General features: G+C 42.9%; 2 protein-coding genes across 2 annotated transcripts; one reads left to right on the forward strand and one right to left on the reverse strand.

Annotated features, from left to right (window-relative positions):
• On the forward strand, window positions 2,961–10,253 carry LOC110431264 (TBCC domain-containing protein 1-like). Its single transcript, XM_021450181.1, has 9 exons — window positions 2,961–3,482; window positions 4,461–4,601; window positions 5,395–5,796; window positions 5,954–6,058; window positions 6,224–6,364; window positions 7,024–7,227; window positions 7,637–7,723; window positions 8,290–8,401; window positions 9,857–10,253. Exons 1-9 carry the CDS (start codon window positions 2,994–2,996, stop codon window positions 9,898–9,900), a joined length of 1,725 nt encoding a protein of 574 aa, XP_021305856.1. The 5' UTR covers window positions 2,961–2,993; the 3' UTR covers window positions 9,901–10,253.
• Window positions 10,384–12,267, reverse strand: LOC8067652 (polyphenol oxidase, chloroplastic). The gene has a single exon (XM_002438636.2). The coding sequence runs from the start codon at window positions 12,190–12,192 to the stop codon at window positions 10,402–10,404; it is 1,791 nt and encodes a 596-aa protein (XP_002438681.1). The 5' UTR covers window positions 12,193–12,267; the 3' UTR covers window positions 10,384–10,401.

Genomic DNA, 16,002 nt, shown 5'->3' on the forward strand with positions numbered 1-16,002 from the left:
ATAAATTTTTAGAAAGAACTATTCATCCCCTTCTAGTCCGCCATCTCGACCCTTCAAGAAGTGCGGCTGCAGAGGGAGGAGAAGTGAAGCAACAAACCTAACTTTCTATATTTATATCGAAGACGGCTATCGGACCTCGACTGGGCCTATTAGGCCTTGGCCTTTTTTGGAGACGGGCTTTGGGTGCTACACACATGTTGCATCGGGACGGCTTGCCCGACCTCTTCTTCTTCCTTCATAGGTTCACTAGCTCATGCTGCTATGGAGGAAGCAGAGTTTGCTTGGTTATTGATTGAATAAAGTTTGCTAACACTACCTTACATAGTGTTATCCTAAAAGTGAAAGGGTAAATAATCAGTTATCTTTTGTTAGCATTTAAACGGTTTAGACAATATTTAAATAGATTAAAACGGTCTAAACAATTTTACATAATATTACCAAAATATGCATATTTGTATGTAAAATTAATTGTGCTGAAATTTTTATATTTATGCAATTAAAATCAATTCTTTTAGCATGTATATATAATTAGGGAACATATCCTGTGCAACACAGCTTCGTGTGCAACCTATGCAATCACCAATTAAGACCACATGATCTAGATCTAACGTCTGAGATTTTTTCACTTAAACCCTCCCATCTGGATACACACGGGTTAAATTTAAACCCACAGGTGGAGGGGTTTAAGTGAAAAAAATCTCAGACGTTGCATCTAGATCCTGTGGCTTTAATTGGTGGTTGCATAGATTGCACACGAAGTTGGGTTGCATATGATACGTTGCCATATAATTATGCTTTGAAAAGAATCAAATATACATATTTATACATGTAACAAAATCAAATATACATATTTATAAATATAATAATTTTAAGTATACAAATTTATACATCTAAAACTCAAATAAATTTATCTAGTGTTCGCTTAAACAATCGTTTAACCTGTTTAATACCATTTATCTCTATTCCATTCCATTCCATTGTTTTTTATCATTTAAACAAAATATTTTACCACCGTTTACCATTTAGCGGCCATTTATAGGTAGGATGAACTTGTCAAAAAAAAAATACGTAGGATGCAGCTTGGCCATCATCCTACAAAGGTTATTGTGTTCCTATCAGCGCGATACCCGCATCATGGACGCCCCATACATGCATTATCGGGAAAAAACAACACCGCCTCCACTTGAGCCCGTCGTCATATGTGAAGTCAGTAAGGTCATCTTTGGTTGGTGAATTTTTTTTTCTCTATTTGACAATTATTATTCAATTATAGACTAACTAGACTTAAAAAATTTATCTCGCAAATTTGAGGACCCTGTTTAGATTGGAGATAAAAAATTTTTGGTTGTCACATCGGATATGTCGGAAGGATGCCGGGAGGGTTTTTTAGAAACTAATAAAAAACAAATTATATAGCTCGTCTGAAAACTGCAAGACAAATCTATTAAGCATAATTAATCTGTCATTAGCACATGTGGGTTACTGTAGCACTTAAGGCTAATCATGAACTAACTAGGCTTAAAAGATCCATCTCGCGATTTTCAACCAAACTGTGTAATTATTTTATTTTTTATCTATATTTAATGTTCCATGAATGTGTCCAAAGATTCGACGGGATGGATAAAATTTTTTTGCATAGAGAACTAAACAGGGCCTAGGTAAACTATGCAATTAGCTATCTTTTTTATCTATATTTAATATTTAATGCATGTGCGGCAAAATTTGATGTGACAGGAAATCTTAAAAAAATTGGGAGACTAAACAAGGCCTAAGTCACTTGTCAGTTCTATATCCTCGAGCTGATGGTATTTTAATATATATAGATCTTTTATATTTCTATATATTTTCATGTGAAATTAATCTGATTCATATGAAATTCCCGTACAAATCCTGTTCCACACAAGTTTTAAAATTTGGTCGTTACATTCTATTTTCATTTAATTTACTAATTGAGATTTTAATTTATTCACTAACTAATTGTTACTCTTAACGACATGTCCACACGATGTATCCCAAACTCTTGTATATCTCGTACTTCCTCCCAAATTATAAATTATTTAAAAAATCTTAGAGAATCAAAGTGTTATAAATTTAACTAAATTTATATGATAACATAATAATATTTATGATACTAATTATCATTATATTAATTATATTTTTATAGTATATCTATTTAATGTAATAAATCTTTATAAAATTTTTAATAATTTTTATTAAACTAATATGCTTTAACTTTATAAGATTCAAAACTACTTATAATTTGGGATGGAGTAAGTAGTACTTTGAACGGAGAACTTAAAATTTGTTGAACAATTTTTTCAGTAACTTGAATAGTTCCATTTTAGGAAAATTTTGTGTGTGAGCTCTTGCAATTTCTATAATTTTGTGTGTGAGAAACGGGATTTTTTTTAACCCAAAAAGGGCTAAAACTAGCGAAAATAAGGAAACCAAGAGCTATTCTCAGGCCTTGTTTAGTTCCGAAAAGATTTCGAATTTCGGTACCGTAGCACTTTCGTTTGTTTGTGACAAATATTATTCAATAATGGACTAACTAGGATCAAAAGATTTGTCTCGCGATTTCCAGCTAAACTGTGTAATTAGTTTTTGCTTTCGTCTATATTTAATGGTTCATGCATGTGCCGCAAGATTCGATGTGACGAGGAATCTTGAAAACTTTTTGCTTTTTGGGTGAACTAAACAAGCACTCTGAAAACCAAAAAGTTTTCAAGATTCTCCGTCACATCGAATCTTGTGGCACATGCATGAAACATTAAATATAGACGAAAACAAAAACTAATTATACAGTTTAGCTGTAAATCACGAGACGAATCTTTTGATCCCAGTTAGTCTATAATTGGATAATATTTGTCACAAACAAACGAAAGTACTACGGTACCGAAAACTTTTCATTTTTCGGAACTAAACAAGGCCAAGGCCTTCTCAGATCTCTGTTTGTCTCTGCCTCCTCTAGCCCAGTCAGTCAGTTACCCTCAATGGCCGACGATCCCCTGGACTCGTCCCCGTCGGCGTCCGCCGCCGCCGCTGCTGCCGGCGGAGTCTGCTCCGCCCCCGCCCCAGCGCTCCGGCCGCGGCGGGAGCCATTTGAGTACGGGCTCCTGCCGATCCCCAAGCTGGTCTTCCCGGAGGGCACGCTGACGCAAACCCTATCCCAGCTGAAGGAGAGGCTCGCGCCGGGGGGACCGCGGGTGGGCGCCGCAGCGCTCGCTGATGCGCTGCAGATCCCTGCCGAGCAGGCGGCCCTGGCGCTCGGGACGCTCGCTGCGGTGCTGCCCGCGGAGGATCCGGAGCTCGGCGAGGATGGCGCGGGGAATGCCGACCTCCGCGACCTGCTTCTTTTCATCTACATCCAGTCCTACAAGCGCCTCGTGCCGCGCGCGCACAAGGACTCGCCCGCCGTCGCGGATGTTTGGCCGTCCACCTCCGCCTTCGATGGATACCTCTCCGCGCTATCGCCGATCCAGGTCAGGCCCCGCGTGTATTATGGACTTATGTTTAGTATATGTGCTAGATTGGAGTGCGACAGAGTGATTCCTTAAGATTGGTTTTGGTGGTTTCTAAAAAAAAATAATTTTGGATCGAAATTGAGGCATGCTTCTTCCAACATATACATATTATGGATCTCGGATATAACACACATATATAAGAATAAGAGATAATAATATTGTGATATATTCCTGAAATGGCCAAAAATCTAGAGTGTCAGGAAATGATGCTTAATGTCTGGTTTCAGTTTCAAGTGCATTTCAACTTTCAGGCAATCAATAAAGGTGTCAGGTGATTGCTTCATTATGAGAACATGAGAAGGCTTTATATTTATTACCAGTTCTGTAGCATTATTTTTTATGAAATTCTTGCCAATCATTTTGGTTAAGGAATGTATAAGAAGATGTATTTTTGTGAATATTTTTACAGTAACTTTGGTACATTTTACCGACTATGAGAGTCTATGACCGCTAGGGTTTGTAGGAAATGGCGCATTTGATGATTTGATTAACAGTTAAAATTTTGATTGTTCAAGTGCTTATTATTGACACATGGGGTAGAACTTGTAAAATATCAAAAGTTTTTCTCAATATGTGATTCCCAATGTTTTTTTGTTTCTCGAAAAAATGTGCTTCCCAATGTTGCATGCTAACTGTAAGGCTAGTCTCAATGCATGTTTCATGAGAGTGTCATGCACATTAAATAGGGTGCCACATAAGCAAAATTGTTGACTTGGCAGGGTCATTAAATGAAGAAGTTTCATCAGATGAGAGAGGAGTTTCATCCCCATGAAATTCATGTGGCTTGGTTAACTAGTTTATAGTCTTGGTAACTATGTCATGAAACTATGCATTGAGACTGGCCTAACTGTTCCATATCAAAACGTGCTCTTTCTTCATTGCAACTTTTACTTCTTATTTAGCAACTCTTAGACATATGTTTATGTCATTTTGCAGTTTGTACGCAGCAATAGTCGCCGTTTTATGCCTTCACAAGCAGATGAAGAATCTCATCAACTGTCATATTTACAAAAGCATATGGCCAACATTCTAACACTTTTAGCAGATTCTGTTGATGGAGAGGGAGATGACTCTATGGTCAGTTTTGGCTTTGTGTATTCTTGTATACATGTTTGTTTCTCTAAGCCGACATATAGTTATTTAAGTTGATTAACATCAATGGAGGCAAAGATGTGTGCAGATTGTAGAGAACAATGCTAGGATGTCATTGTCACACCTAAAACTATTCAAACTGAAGCACTTGATTGTCATTTTGGATAGGAAACATGAGACTGCAGCACCAGAAACTGTCAACTGTTACGAATACCATATAGCTTTGTTTTCACATTTTTCAGACAATCCGATTGATATGCATTGTAAACTACCCAAATATTCGACTTACAAATTTTTGTCCTTTATGCTTATGAGTGAGCTACGGTGAAAACTACCTGAAGTGACTCCAGCTTGGTAGTGATTGCTATTAGTGAGGTAAAATGATATAACGAAAAGCAAGGACCACTTTTTTGTGATCTAGATGAGTAAGGATGAACTGGGCAAGATACTCCTGTAGGCTGTTAATCTTCATGTATTCATGTGACCTCACATGACCACATTTTGGTAGCATGAAGAATGTAATAAATTTTATGTACTGCCTCGAAATTTTGTTGACAAATTGCAAAATATAGCTTGCTAATCTTCTAAAAACATATGAAATACTAAAAAAGATTTTGGCAAGTAGTTTTGGATGATCGATTAATTACTATTGCAGAACACAACACATCCACAATTCTGTTGTAATGCTTCTGCTCTGAAGAAATATACCATGAATGCATTGTGGTAGATATGCTTACGCTGAAGATTCACAAAGTGCTAACTATTGCTTTATATGCAGGTATTGACAATGGAGACTTTTGAGCACCTTGGATTTTTGTTGCATCTCTCTGAAGGAACTCCTTTAAGCCAAGCAGCTACATTTTTTGCAAATTCGGATCCAGACATGCCCGCTGCTCCTGTACCTGCTGCTCTGGTACATGATTGGATCTTGCAGCATATAGCTTCAGCATTAGATTTTATGGCAGAGAAGTCTGCGGCAAAAGAAAACAGCAATAATGCATTTGATCCTGATGTCACAATGTCTGATGCTGTCACGAATACAAGAATTCATAGCAGCTCACCAACTGGCACTTCTGCACCAAACTATCCTGGATACTACCGAAATGCATCATTTGTGGAGGGTTGCTCTAAAACTTCAGTTGTCAAACAAGCATCGGATCTGAAAGGGCATTCAATAAAGGTATGTATGTGTTTGTTTTTTTGTGGACAACAGAAACTGAAGACAGACCGAATATGCTTGTCCTGTGCCCTTTGTACTTCCATGTTGTACCTTCAAGACTGGAATTTCGAACCTGCAATTGGCAGTGATTAATGACACTGAAATTATGTTTTTGTAGGTTTTGAACTGCCATGATTCTGTCATTTACATTTTAGCCCCACTTAAGTATGCAACCGTCTACGGATGTTCTGACACTACCATTATTCTTGGTGCTATTGGTAAGGTATGTTTTATATAATTTTACTATGCAAGACTGGGATTCCAGGATGACTTTATATTCCAATGCACACCTTTCCAATAAGAATTCTATTCTATAGTTTTCACCTTCTAGATTTAAATATCTGTCACCTTATTTTGTTTTGAGCCAAAAGATGTTCTATGTTATCAGGTTGTTAAAGTGGAGCATTGTGAACGTGTACAAATTATTGCAGCTTCAAAACGAATCTGTATTGCCAATTGTCGTGAATGTATCTTCTACTTGGGAGTAAATCACCAACCACTTATTGTGGGGGACAACCATAAATTACAAGTGAGTTTTGCTCTTCCATCTGTGCCTTTTTCCACCTCATCAGATGTGTATCAGTATATGGTAATCCGTAATGTATCAATACTCATCCTGTTATAAAGGATAAAGAACATGGTGGACAGTTGGACGGTAAAAAAACAGCTGGGTTCAGATATACAGAAATAATATGTTCCTCGTCATGGCCTGGGGATGGATAGTAGTGTGGACATAGGTTTTATGTATGGAGGGGATCAGTAGCCGAGCGCTTGAATTTGGGCACCATGGTGCCAGCGTTGACGAACTGAAGGTTAGGGATGAAAGGGAATTGGGTTTAACTTCTTGATTGCTTAACTCATGGGATTACAAACTTGATATATAGTCTCCCTCTCCACTATCTTAACAAACTCAAACTCTCATAAACTAAGCTAGTACGATTCCAATGAACTCTCAACAAATCCTAAACAAACTCTATGTCTGGCCACTTGAACTGGACATGTTCGTTTTGGTTTTCGGTTCTAGTCTGTCAGGACGCCGACCTCTCTGGTACATCTGGCCAAACATGACAAACCCAAGTGTGTGATTTTATTTGGTCATTTTGATTTCAAGAATCTCTGCTTTAAAACATCGCAATGCATGCATTTTAATCTTCAACAGCTTGAGTACCTTATTTTGTATTTTAACAGGTTGCCCCATTCAATACTTATTATCCACTACTTGGGGAGCATTTGGCACAAGTTGGTGTGGATCCTAATGTCAACAAGTGGGACCAACCTTTTGTGTTGGGAGTTGTTGATCCGCATGATTCTTTATCTCATCCTGCTGGGGTTTCTGACGTCCAGGCCGAGTCCGCCACTTGTCTAGATCCTGATCTATTTACTAACTTTTTGGTATGTGAGCTATATGTTCCCTACATTATTACTATCTGCTAGACTTGAAAAAACTCAAATGCAGTAAAAAAAATAAGCGTTTTATGATGAACAGATCTCTTGCTTTGACAACATGTTGCATGTGATGCATCTGCATTAATAATGTTACCCAATTTTTTGCAGTATTATTTTGTCCATAGCAGTTGGAGTAGGAACCTAGATAAATATTTTTGTATACTATGTTGTTACTAGTTGATCAATCAATTGACAAAGTTTTAGTTTCTCAATATTCTACTCAACCAAATATGGGTGGTAATATGCTGTGTTGTGGTTCTGTAAAAATGACATCTGATGCATTTTAAATGACTTTAGTGTGCATTTTTTCTTGCAAAATATAAAAAAATTGACAGTCAACTAATTCTCTATGCAGATTCCTAGTTGGTTTGAAGTAGAAGGACCTACCAAATACAATCCGTTTACCTTACCTGAAGTTTACTGGGCATCCCAAAGGAAAAAGGTATATATGTCGAGTGACAGCAAACCTTTGTATATAGCTTTATAATAGTAGTTGTTTAGGTCAGAGGTGCTTATTCTGTGGAGGGGGATTTTTTGCAACATTATATTAAAACAGTTTCCTTGATGTAATTCTATGAGATTGGGGGATTCAATTGAGATAAGCACATGCTATTGATGTATCTACAACATTCATAAAATGAAAATGCTGTGGTGTTCTGAGACGAGGATAGCTTGAAAGATGCAAGTTATTTAGTTTAAGTTTAGTTTAATACATGGATGTTGATACAAAAATATTCCATCCATTTGGTTTGTTGTCGTAATTACTACTCTAATTTATTTGTGTACCGTTATGATTTGAAACAAAATAAATATATAGTTCCTGGCATATGTGTGACCTATAAGCTTATAAAGGTGCATTGTTGGATCAATGGATTCGATGGCCCCAGCAATTTGATTAGTCTCTTTATTTTATTGTCTAGTACCTTTCAGTAGCCTATTCTTGAGCATGTTATGCAGAATAAAGTATTTGCACATCTTTTTGAAGTTCAACCTATTTTAAATTTTCAGCATGCTTCTCTGGACGATATTCAAAAGAATATCCGGGAACTGGAGATCGATGATAACCGGAAGAAAGAATTAGCATGTGCCCTTCATGCTCAATTCAAAGATTGGTTATATGGTAAGTTACATGTTCTTATACAACTGTGATGATAGGTTGGTGTTTACATGGCTTTTGTGTCTCTGTTTTGCTATTTTTCTTTAGTTAGTCCATGTAACCTTGTCTCAAGTTGACTCATGCTAGATTTCCTTTTTCCAATCGTGTGTTGTTGATTCCTTGCAAATTGTGTGGTCATTACTACACTAGCAGTATCAACCACCCAAAATATGTATTTAACCTTGTCGGGATTCTGAACATCAGCTCTGGAGTTTCGAAACATGGTCAGAGATACTCTAGGGAGATTCTTCAAGATGGTTGTTGTTTGATCATCTCTGAACTGTACATTCAAATACTAAACACATTGATTCAAGTGTTGAGATTGCTTGGTCATTTACTTTAGTTGGTCATATGATCTTTCATTGCCTACTTCAGAAGTTGTAAACTGAACCCAGTGATTAGTAGTGACAACTCTAGGGGCTAGGGTAGCGTTTGGATGCAATGTGATTTGGGATAGGGATGAATTGGTTATAATTTGGTGGGTTTGGGATAGGGATAGAAGTTTCTAGACCATTTCCTTGTTTGCATGCACTAGGTTTGGTTTGGGATTAAGTCAAATCAGAGAAACAAAAATGGAGAAGAGAGAATTGCGTCTCCCTAAGAAGATCGTCGAGTCAACCATCTTGTTGTTTCCACCCAGGCACATCATTATCCACCCAGGCACATACCAAGCCTGCACCACCTGTCTTGTCTCATCCCTGGCATGAGTGGGCAGCTCTGTGGGGAACCAAGATCCAGCGGCTCTTTGCGCTGCTGGCTGCTGCTATTGTTTGAGTTCATGTTGGCGTGGTGGGTGGCTGTCGGCACATTTCTCGGCATTGTCTTCACAGCAGCTGGCGAGGTGTCCCTGAGCTACCTGTACTCGAGCTCAGTGAGGCATCCATGAGCTGCTTCTGCTCGAGCTTGGCAAGGCATCAGTGAGCTGTGCGGGCATGGTGGCGTGGGCAGACTGGGATCCAGTGCTCTCTTTGAAGACGGCGCAGTCGATCTTGAGGGGTGTACTGGGCACAGCTTGCGTGGATGGAGGTGTAAGAGCAGTGCACCGCACTGCAGGAAGCAATGGTGGCGGCGTAGTCCGTCTTGTCGATGCTGCAGGCTGAGGTTGATAAGGAAGCACATCCAGGTCATAGTTTGTATCCTGGTCATAAACCCTCCCCTTACAACGGATTAAGATCGGCAGGAAATTGTGGTGCTCATTTCTCTTTCCTGCAAACCAAACATTGGATATGATATCTGCCCCGCCTCATTTTCCTTTCCCACACCATTTCCCACCAACCAAATGCTACCTAGTTGGTTTTACTCTTTTCACTTTCCAGTTTCCACACCATCGGAATCTTGTCCAATGCAAATGCATGTTCATTTTTATTTTGAGCAAAATTCTTGAGTGAATGTTTAATATTTTTTTTATTCTTGTTTCAGCTTCAGGGAATATCCGCCAGCTATACTGTTTGCAAGGTGAATAAGCATACGGTGGGATTCATCTCTCATTGCAATATGCACCAGTCTGCATCTGTAAGTGCAACTCAACTCGGGGCGCCTCCGAAATCCAAAAGTGACTTCCAAGCTGACTTCGTGTTGCTTGCCCTGATGCACCTGGTATTTCAGCTGTAGTGTTTGTGGAGGGAAGTATGTATGTAACTGTAACGTTTTTTGTTTGTTCCAATCATTTTTTATCACTTTCCCCATTTTGTTTGGCCGCAAGGTTTCTGTAAATCTTTGATATTGCGGGTTTCATACTTGAAATTTCACAAAGCGGATACTCAATCCTCTCTTTGGGAAGAAATAACATTTTTTTAACCTTCAGAGGGTCATTTAATCTACTGTGTCAACTGGCGAGATCTTTGCCCAGGTGAGTGATAAATTGACAGTTTTGGATTTTTTTTCCGGACATCATTATTCAGCGGAACAATTCAAAATGCCCGTCAACGTAACGCGTGCACCTCGTGTGTGTTGTACTGTAAACCTCACTCCGTCATGTACACTATTCTGAGGCCTCCGATCCTGACCCTCCCCTCCACGGGCACCAACGTCACCGTGACGCTGTCGTCTCCCTCGGCGCCCAGGTCCTCCAGGATCTCCTTCAGCGCCACCCTCATGCTGGTCTGCACCACCACCTCGCCGGGGTGCTTCAGGGACACAAAGCTTCCAGCCATTTCCCGTCCGCCGGGGCCGACCTTCTCGTGATCCACCGCGTTCACGTACACGTCGAACTTGACGAAGTCCGCGCCGTCGGCTTCGATGCCGTCGACCACCAGCACCTCCTCCTCCCGCTGCCCTCGTGGCTTTCCCTGCCGCCGCCGGCTCACCGCCGCGGTCACCGCAGCATCGAGCGACACCGGGAAGCGGACGGACTTCAGGTGCGTCGGGCCGCCTCTTCCGCGGTTCACGTCGGCGACGACGGGCGGCCGCGCGCTGAGCCACGGCAGGCCGACCTCGGCGTACGCGTACCGGAGCCTCCCGACGTCGAGCATGTCGCGGACGGTGACTCGCACGAGCCGGGCGTCCTCGTCGTAGAACAGGAACGACGAGTCGAGCCAGTCGGGGTCCGTGAAGTCCGCGTGGCCGCCGCCGACGCCGCGCCAGACCTCCCAGAGGCGGTCGGAGTTGGCGTGGTGCGGGTAGAAGATGGGGTCGCGGGCGGCGGAGTAGTAGGCGCCCATGTTCTCGTGGTTGGCCCGCGAGAGGTCGCCGGACCATCGGTGGATTACGTTGTGCGGGCTCAGCTCCACCGTCCCTGCTCCGGGCATCGCCCGGTCGCCGGCGCGGTACGGCTGCCCGTGGAAGAGCGACGGCAGCGGCGCGTTGGTGACCATCTGTTTATACATGATGCGGAGGTTGAGCTGGATTTGCTGCTCGTCGGTGCAATTCCTGTCCACGTACGAGAAGTCGAGGTCGACGAGTCTCGGCGGCGCGTGGTCCGGGTTCCTCATGGGGTCGTACAGCGGGGACGCGGCGTCGGCGAACTCCGGCGGCACCCGCATCCCCTCCGGCACGTCCCAGCTCCAGAACGGCACGGCGAAGCCGGGGTCGCCCAGGAGCCTCGCCGCGACGCGCTCGAAGAAGTAGAGGTAGGCGCGGTGGAACGGGAAGAAGAGCCACGAGTAGTGGATCTGCAGGGGCAGCTCCGGTCGCCCCGCCTGCCGGTACGCGGCGGCGCAGTAGGCGCAGTGGACGTTGGCCTGCTGGTAGAAGCTGCGCGGGTCCGACTCCGGCAGCGCCTTCATCAGCGCCACCGCGCGCGCGTACCTGGCGACGACGCTGTTGTCCGTGCCGCTGCCGGAGCCGGACTCGTGCGCCGGCCGCCGCGTCCGGAGCGGCTCGCCTGGGTCGGGGAACGTGAAGTTGGCGATAGGAGTGCCGGACGGCGGTGTCGGCGGGCAGCAGCGGAACGGCGGGAGCGCGTGGGATGGGAGGTCGGGCTCGCCGCACGACAGCAGGTCCGTGACTATGGGCCTGCCGCCGCTACCGGCCGGCTTGTTGCCTCCGTCGCCTTCAGACAGCTCGGCATTGGACTTGGAGCCGTCGTCGGCGCAGGAGATGAGGTGAGGGTCGAGGGCGGTGGCGGCGAGGATGGTTCTTGACAGGGAGGAGGCGCATGGCCTTGTGATGAGAGGGAGCAGCAAGGTGGTGGCCGCGGAGGCGAGGGCGCAGAAGAGGACGATGCGGAATGCGATCAGCAGAGTGCCGTTGCTTCCTGCCATAGCCCAGACACGGAGTATACACTTTGTTGCTTCGCGCCAAAAGCTTTCAGGCATTCAGGCTCCCCATGGAATAGCTGGCCGGAGTACACATGCGCGCACCAATATATATACTCCACGTCCTAGATATATAGGGGGAGGTCGAGACCGGGAGCGACAGAAAAAAAAAAGCACGAAGATCAATTTTCTTGGGATATTTAACTTTTTACTATCGTAATAAGAGGACACCTCCTTAGATATCACTCTTACAATTACTCATATAAATATTTACCATTAGAGAAAGAGCACATTTGCTATATTCTTACCATTTTCGTTGATATGACAAGCTAACTCGACCTGACAGTATGGACCGGCCACGTGAAATGACAATTTTGCTCCTGATCTATTTCTTCTTTCTCTATCCCTTCCTTGCTTGAGCTCCAGCCATGGCCAACAATGAGGTCCATGGTGGCAGCTGACGGGCATAGGGGAAGTTGGGCGCGAGGCAGCGGGGGCCATGGCTCGCACGTCCACGGCCATGCCCTACGACGGCGACGGACATGGCGGCACCTAGAGCACGCCACTACTACAGAATTGGTTTGTAGGGGCGGCTAGAAACCCTCTATAAGAGCGGCTGGCCCAGCCGCTCCTCCGGTCTCGCACTTACAAATAAAACATTTGTAAGGGCGGGTGCCCCAGCCGCCCTTAGAAATACCATATGTAAGGGCGGCTGGTGACCCAACCTCCCTTACAAATAGTATTTTCTAAGGGCGGCTGGTGATCCAGCCCCCCTTACAAATAGTATTTCTAAGGGCGGCTGAGACACCATCCGCCCCTAAAGTGATAATTTGTAGGGGCGGTTCAATCTACAGCCTGTTTTTCAGCAAAAAAAATTTAAATCTGAATTCAAATATGACTAGAGCACGTAATATATAATTCAAATCTGACCACCACACACACACACACACACACACACACACACACATATATATATATATATATATATATATATATATATTCATCCACAACCACACAAGAACAATATAAACCACAAATTACATGTCTAATTCATCGCAAAGTCTATTACATAACCATAATTCACAAGTTCAAATATTCCTACAAGTCCATATGCATCTTAGTCTAGATTGTTATCAACGTCCAAGACAGAGCCTGTGTGTCTCACGCAGGTGTTGGTGAAGTGGATTGGAGCCTAAGTCGGACCTTACATCATGATAAGCGCCTCTAGAATCAACAATCTCGTCAATGATGAAGTTGCAAAGGTCGCCGACGAGCCCTATGAGTTCATCCTCCTTGATTAGGTTCCTTCGCTTGTCTTTATATTCTTTCCACTATAGGAGAACAAGTTTAAGATTTTATAACATGAGGAAACTAAATTTCATAACATAAGCTAAGTTTTCATACTATGAGGGAACAAAGTGTGAAACTAACCAGATTGGGGTGTCTCGTGTAGGCACTAGTGTTACTCATCATGCAACATATGTAATATCCGCAATGGTATTCAGATCTCGTGTAGGCACTAGTGTTACTCGCATAATCAGATGTGATCTAATGGTATTCAGATCTACAAATGCCATAAGATTCTTGCAATCTTTGCAGGGACAAATAATTATATCCTTATAATGTGTCAATGTTAATGCATGCTTCTCTGTGGCTTCAATAAATTTATCCACCTCATCGCCAAAACCTTCATCAATCCTTGACCAACCATACATCCAAGAGTTCCTGTACTCCGTCTTTTAAAACAAAATAAAAATACAAAATACATAAAACAAAATAAACTAATAAAGAAAAATACAAAGTAGACATTAATTGTGTATATACTCATGGTAGAGGATAATTATTTAGTTGGCTATTAATAAAACTAAATATTTAAAAAACGAATAAGAAACAAGTATTATTTTACCAATTTGCAACAATTAACAACAAAACAAAAATACAAAATACATAAAAAATAAATTAATGAAGAAAACTACAAACTAGAGATTAATTGTGTATACATACTTATACTCATGGTAGAGGATAATTCTTTAGTTGGCTATTCTTGATTATAAAGTTGTAAATGGTGAAAATATTAACTTATATATTAATTAGTTGGCTATTAATGAAACTAAATATTTAGAAAAGAAATTAGAAACAAGTATTATTTTACCAATCAACAATAATTAGCAACAATTATAAAAATATAATTATATAAATAAACTTATATATAGTTCCATTGTCAACAATTAGAAACAATTATTATTTTACCAACAATTTTTCATATCCAAACCATTCTAATTTCATGAACCATAAATAAAAAAAATTAAAAAGCAAATCCTAGATCTAGAACTAGATCTACACATACATGATAAAGTGAAATATATCACCACTAAAATGAAGCAAGATCGACCAATAAAGAGGGCAAGCTCATATCTCTAACTAATTCCAACTAATAGCTTAAGAACAAGGGTCTAATTTGCTCCATACAAAGCTCAAGCACTATGGAAGAGAGAGAAAAGCAAAACTCAAATTACTCACTAACCAACCACTAAAAACTTTAATTAAAGTGTTGGAATAGCATTTTCTTACTTTTCCAAGCTTCCCATCATAGTTTTTGAGACCAAAACCTCCCCCCTCACTAGAGCAATTTTTAGGAGGTGCCCAAGGCCTCCCAACCTTATCTCCTCGGGTTGGAGTGAGTGACCCGAGGAGGAAGAAGGGTGCAGCATATATACAGCCGTGATTTGTAAGGGCGGCTGCCAGCCGCCCTTAGAAATACCACAATAAGAGCGGCTAGATCACGAGCCGCCCTTACAAATCGCACAGTAAGGACGGTTGGATCAACAACAGTCTTTATAAATGCAGCCATTTGTAAGGGCGGCTCGTGTTACCAGCCGCCCTTACTGTAGTATTTGTAAGGGTGGCTCGTGATCAAGAAGCCAGGTGCTGATGGAAAATCCACTGTAACGACAGTTACATCACCAGCCACCCTTACAGTGGAATTACCCTGGCTCTTACAAAAATTCTGTAGTAGTGCGCGCAGGAGCATGGCCTCCTCGGCACCAGCGACAAACATGGCTGTTCCATGCCTCCTCCTGCTCATGCTCCTCTACTTCCAAAGCGGTGGAGGACGTGGATCCCCGGCCACAGACGAGCTGCGCCACATCTCTTCGTGCGCGGCCGCCACCGCCACCAGCCTCTGCCGTTACCGGCGCCCCCCAGGAGCAGCGGATCGGTGCCTAGGGCCCACCTGGCCCTCTTCTGCAGTTGCCTTCCTGTGCGCGTGGTGCCATGCCACACGACGGCGCATGTGGACACACGGGGAGTCGAGCCGGGCACCCGTGGCCAGACCTGCCATGACCAACCCCGCACACGCGCGCGCAGCAGAAGCAGCTACGTGCTCCGGCGGCACATTGAGTGCGAAGGTCGGCGAGGGGAGGCGCTCGAGCGGGGCAGCTACTAGCTACGCCCGTGGGTGCTCGCTTTGTGGCCGAGGGTGGTCCGTGGCGTTGTGCCCACACACGCAGCCACACCGCTATGGCTTGATGACATCGACGTGCTCTAGCAGGGAGAGACAGAGATGAGAGGCGCGTAGGCCGAGATACATCTTGACCATTGCCGGCCATGGCTGGAGCTTAATCGAGAGGAAGAGACGGACGAAGAAGAAAGGGGTAACGAAGTCAATTCACATCTGACAGACATGCATGCTGACATGCCTAGGTGTCCTGCCACGTATGCAAAAATGGCTTAAAATTATGAAATCTTCACTAATGATGGCAAATATGTATGAGCAACTGTAAGAGTGCTATCTGGAGAGGTGTCCCCCGTTATAATGGTAAAAAGTTAAATATCTAATTTTTTTGCTAGCCTAGTTTGAAAACTCCAATC

The sequence above is a fragment of the Sorghum bicolor genome, chromosome 10, assembly GCF_000003195.3.
Source record: "Sorghum bicolor cultivar BTx623 chromosome 10, Sorghum_bicolor_NCBIv3, whole genome shotgun sequence".
Classification (NCBI taxonomy): domain Eukaryota; kingdom Viridiplantae; phylum Streptophyta; class Magnoliopsida; order Poales; family Poaceae; genus Sorghum; species Sorghum bicolor.

Coding starts and splice junctions, on each gene's coding strand:
- LOC110431264 (XM_021450181.1), top strand. CDS start 2,994: ATGGCCGACGATCCCCTGGACTCGTCCCCGTCGGCGTCCGCCGCCGCC. Junction 6,059..6,223: donor TTCTTGGTGCTATTGGTAAG/GTATGTTTTATA, acceptor CTATGTTATCAG/GTTGTTAAAGTGGAGCATTG. Junction 6,365..7,023: donor GGGACAACCATAAATTACAA/GTGAGTTTTGCT, acceptor GTATTTTAACAG/GTTGCCCCATTCAATACTTA.
- LOC8067652 (XM_002438636.2), bottom strand. CDS start 12,192: ATGCCTGAAAGCTTTTGGCGCGAAGCAACAAAGTGTATACTCCGTGTC.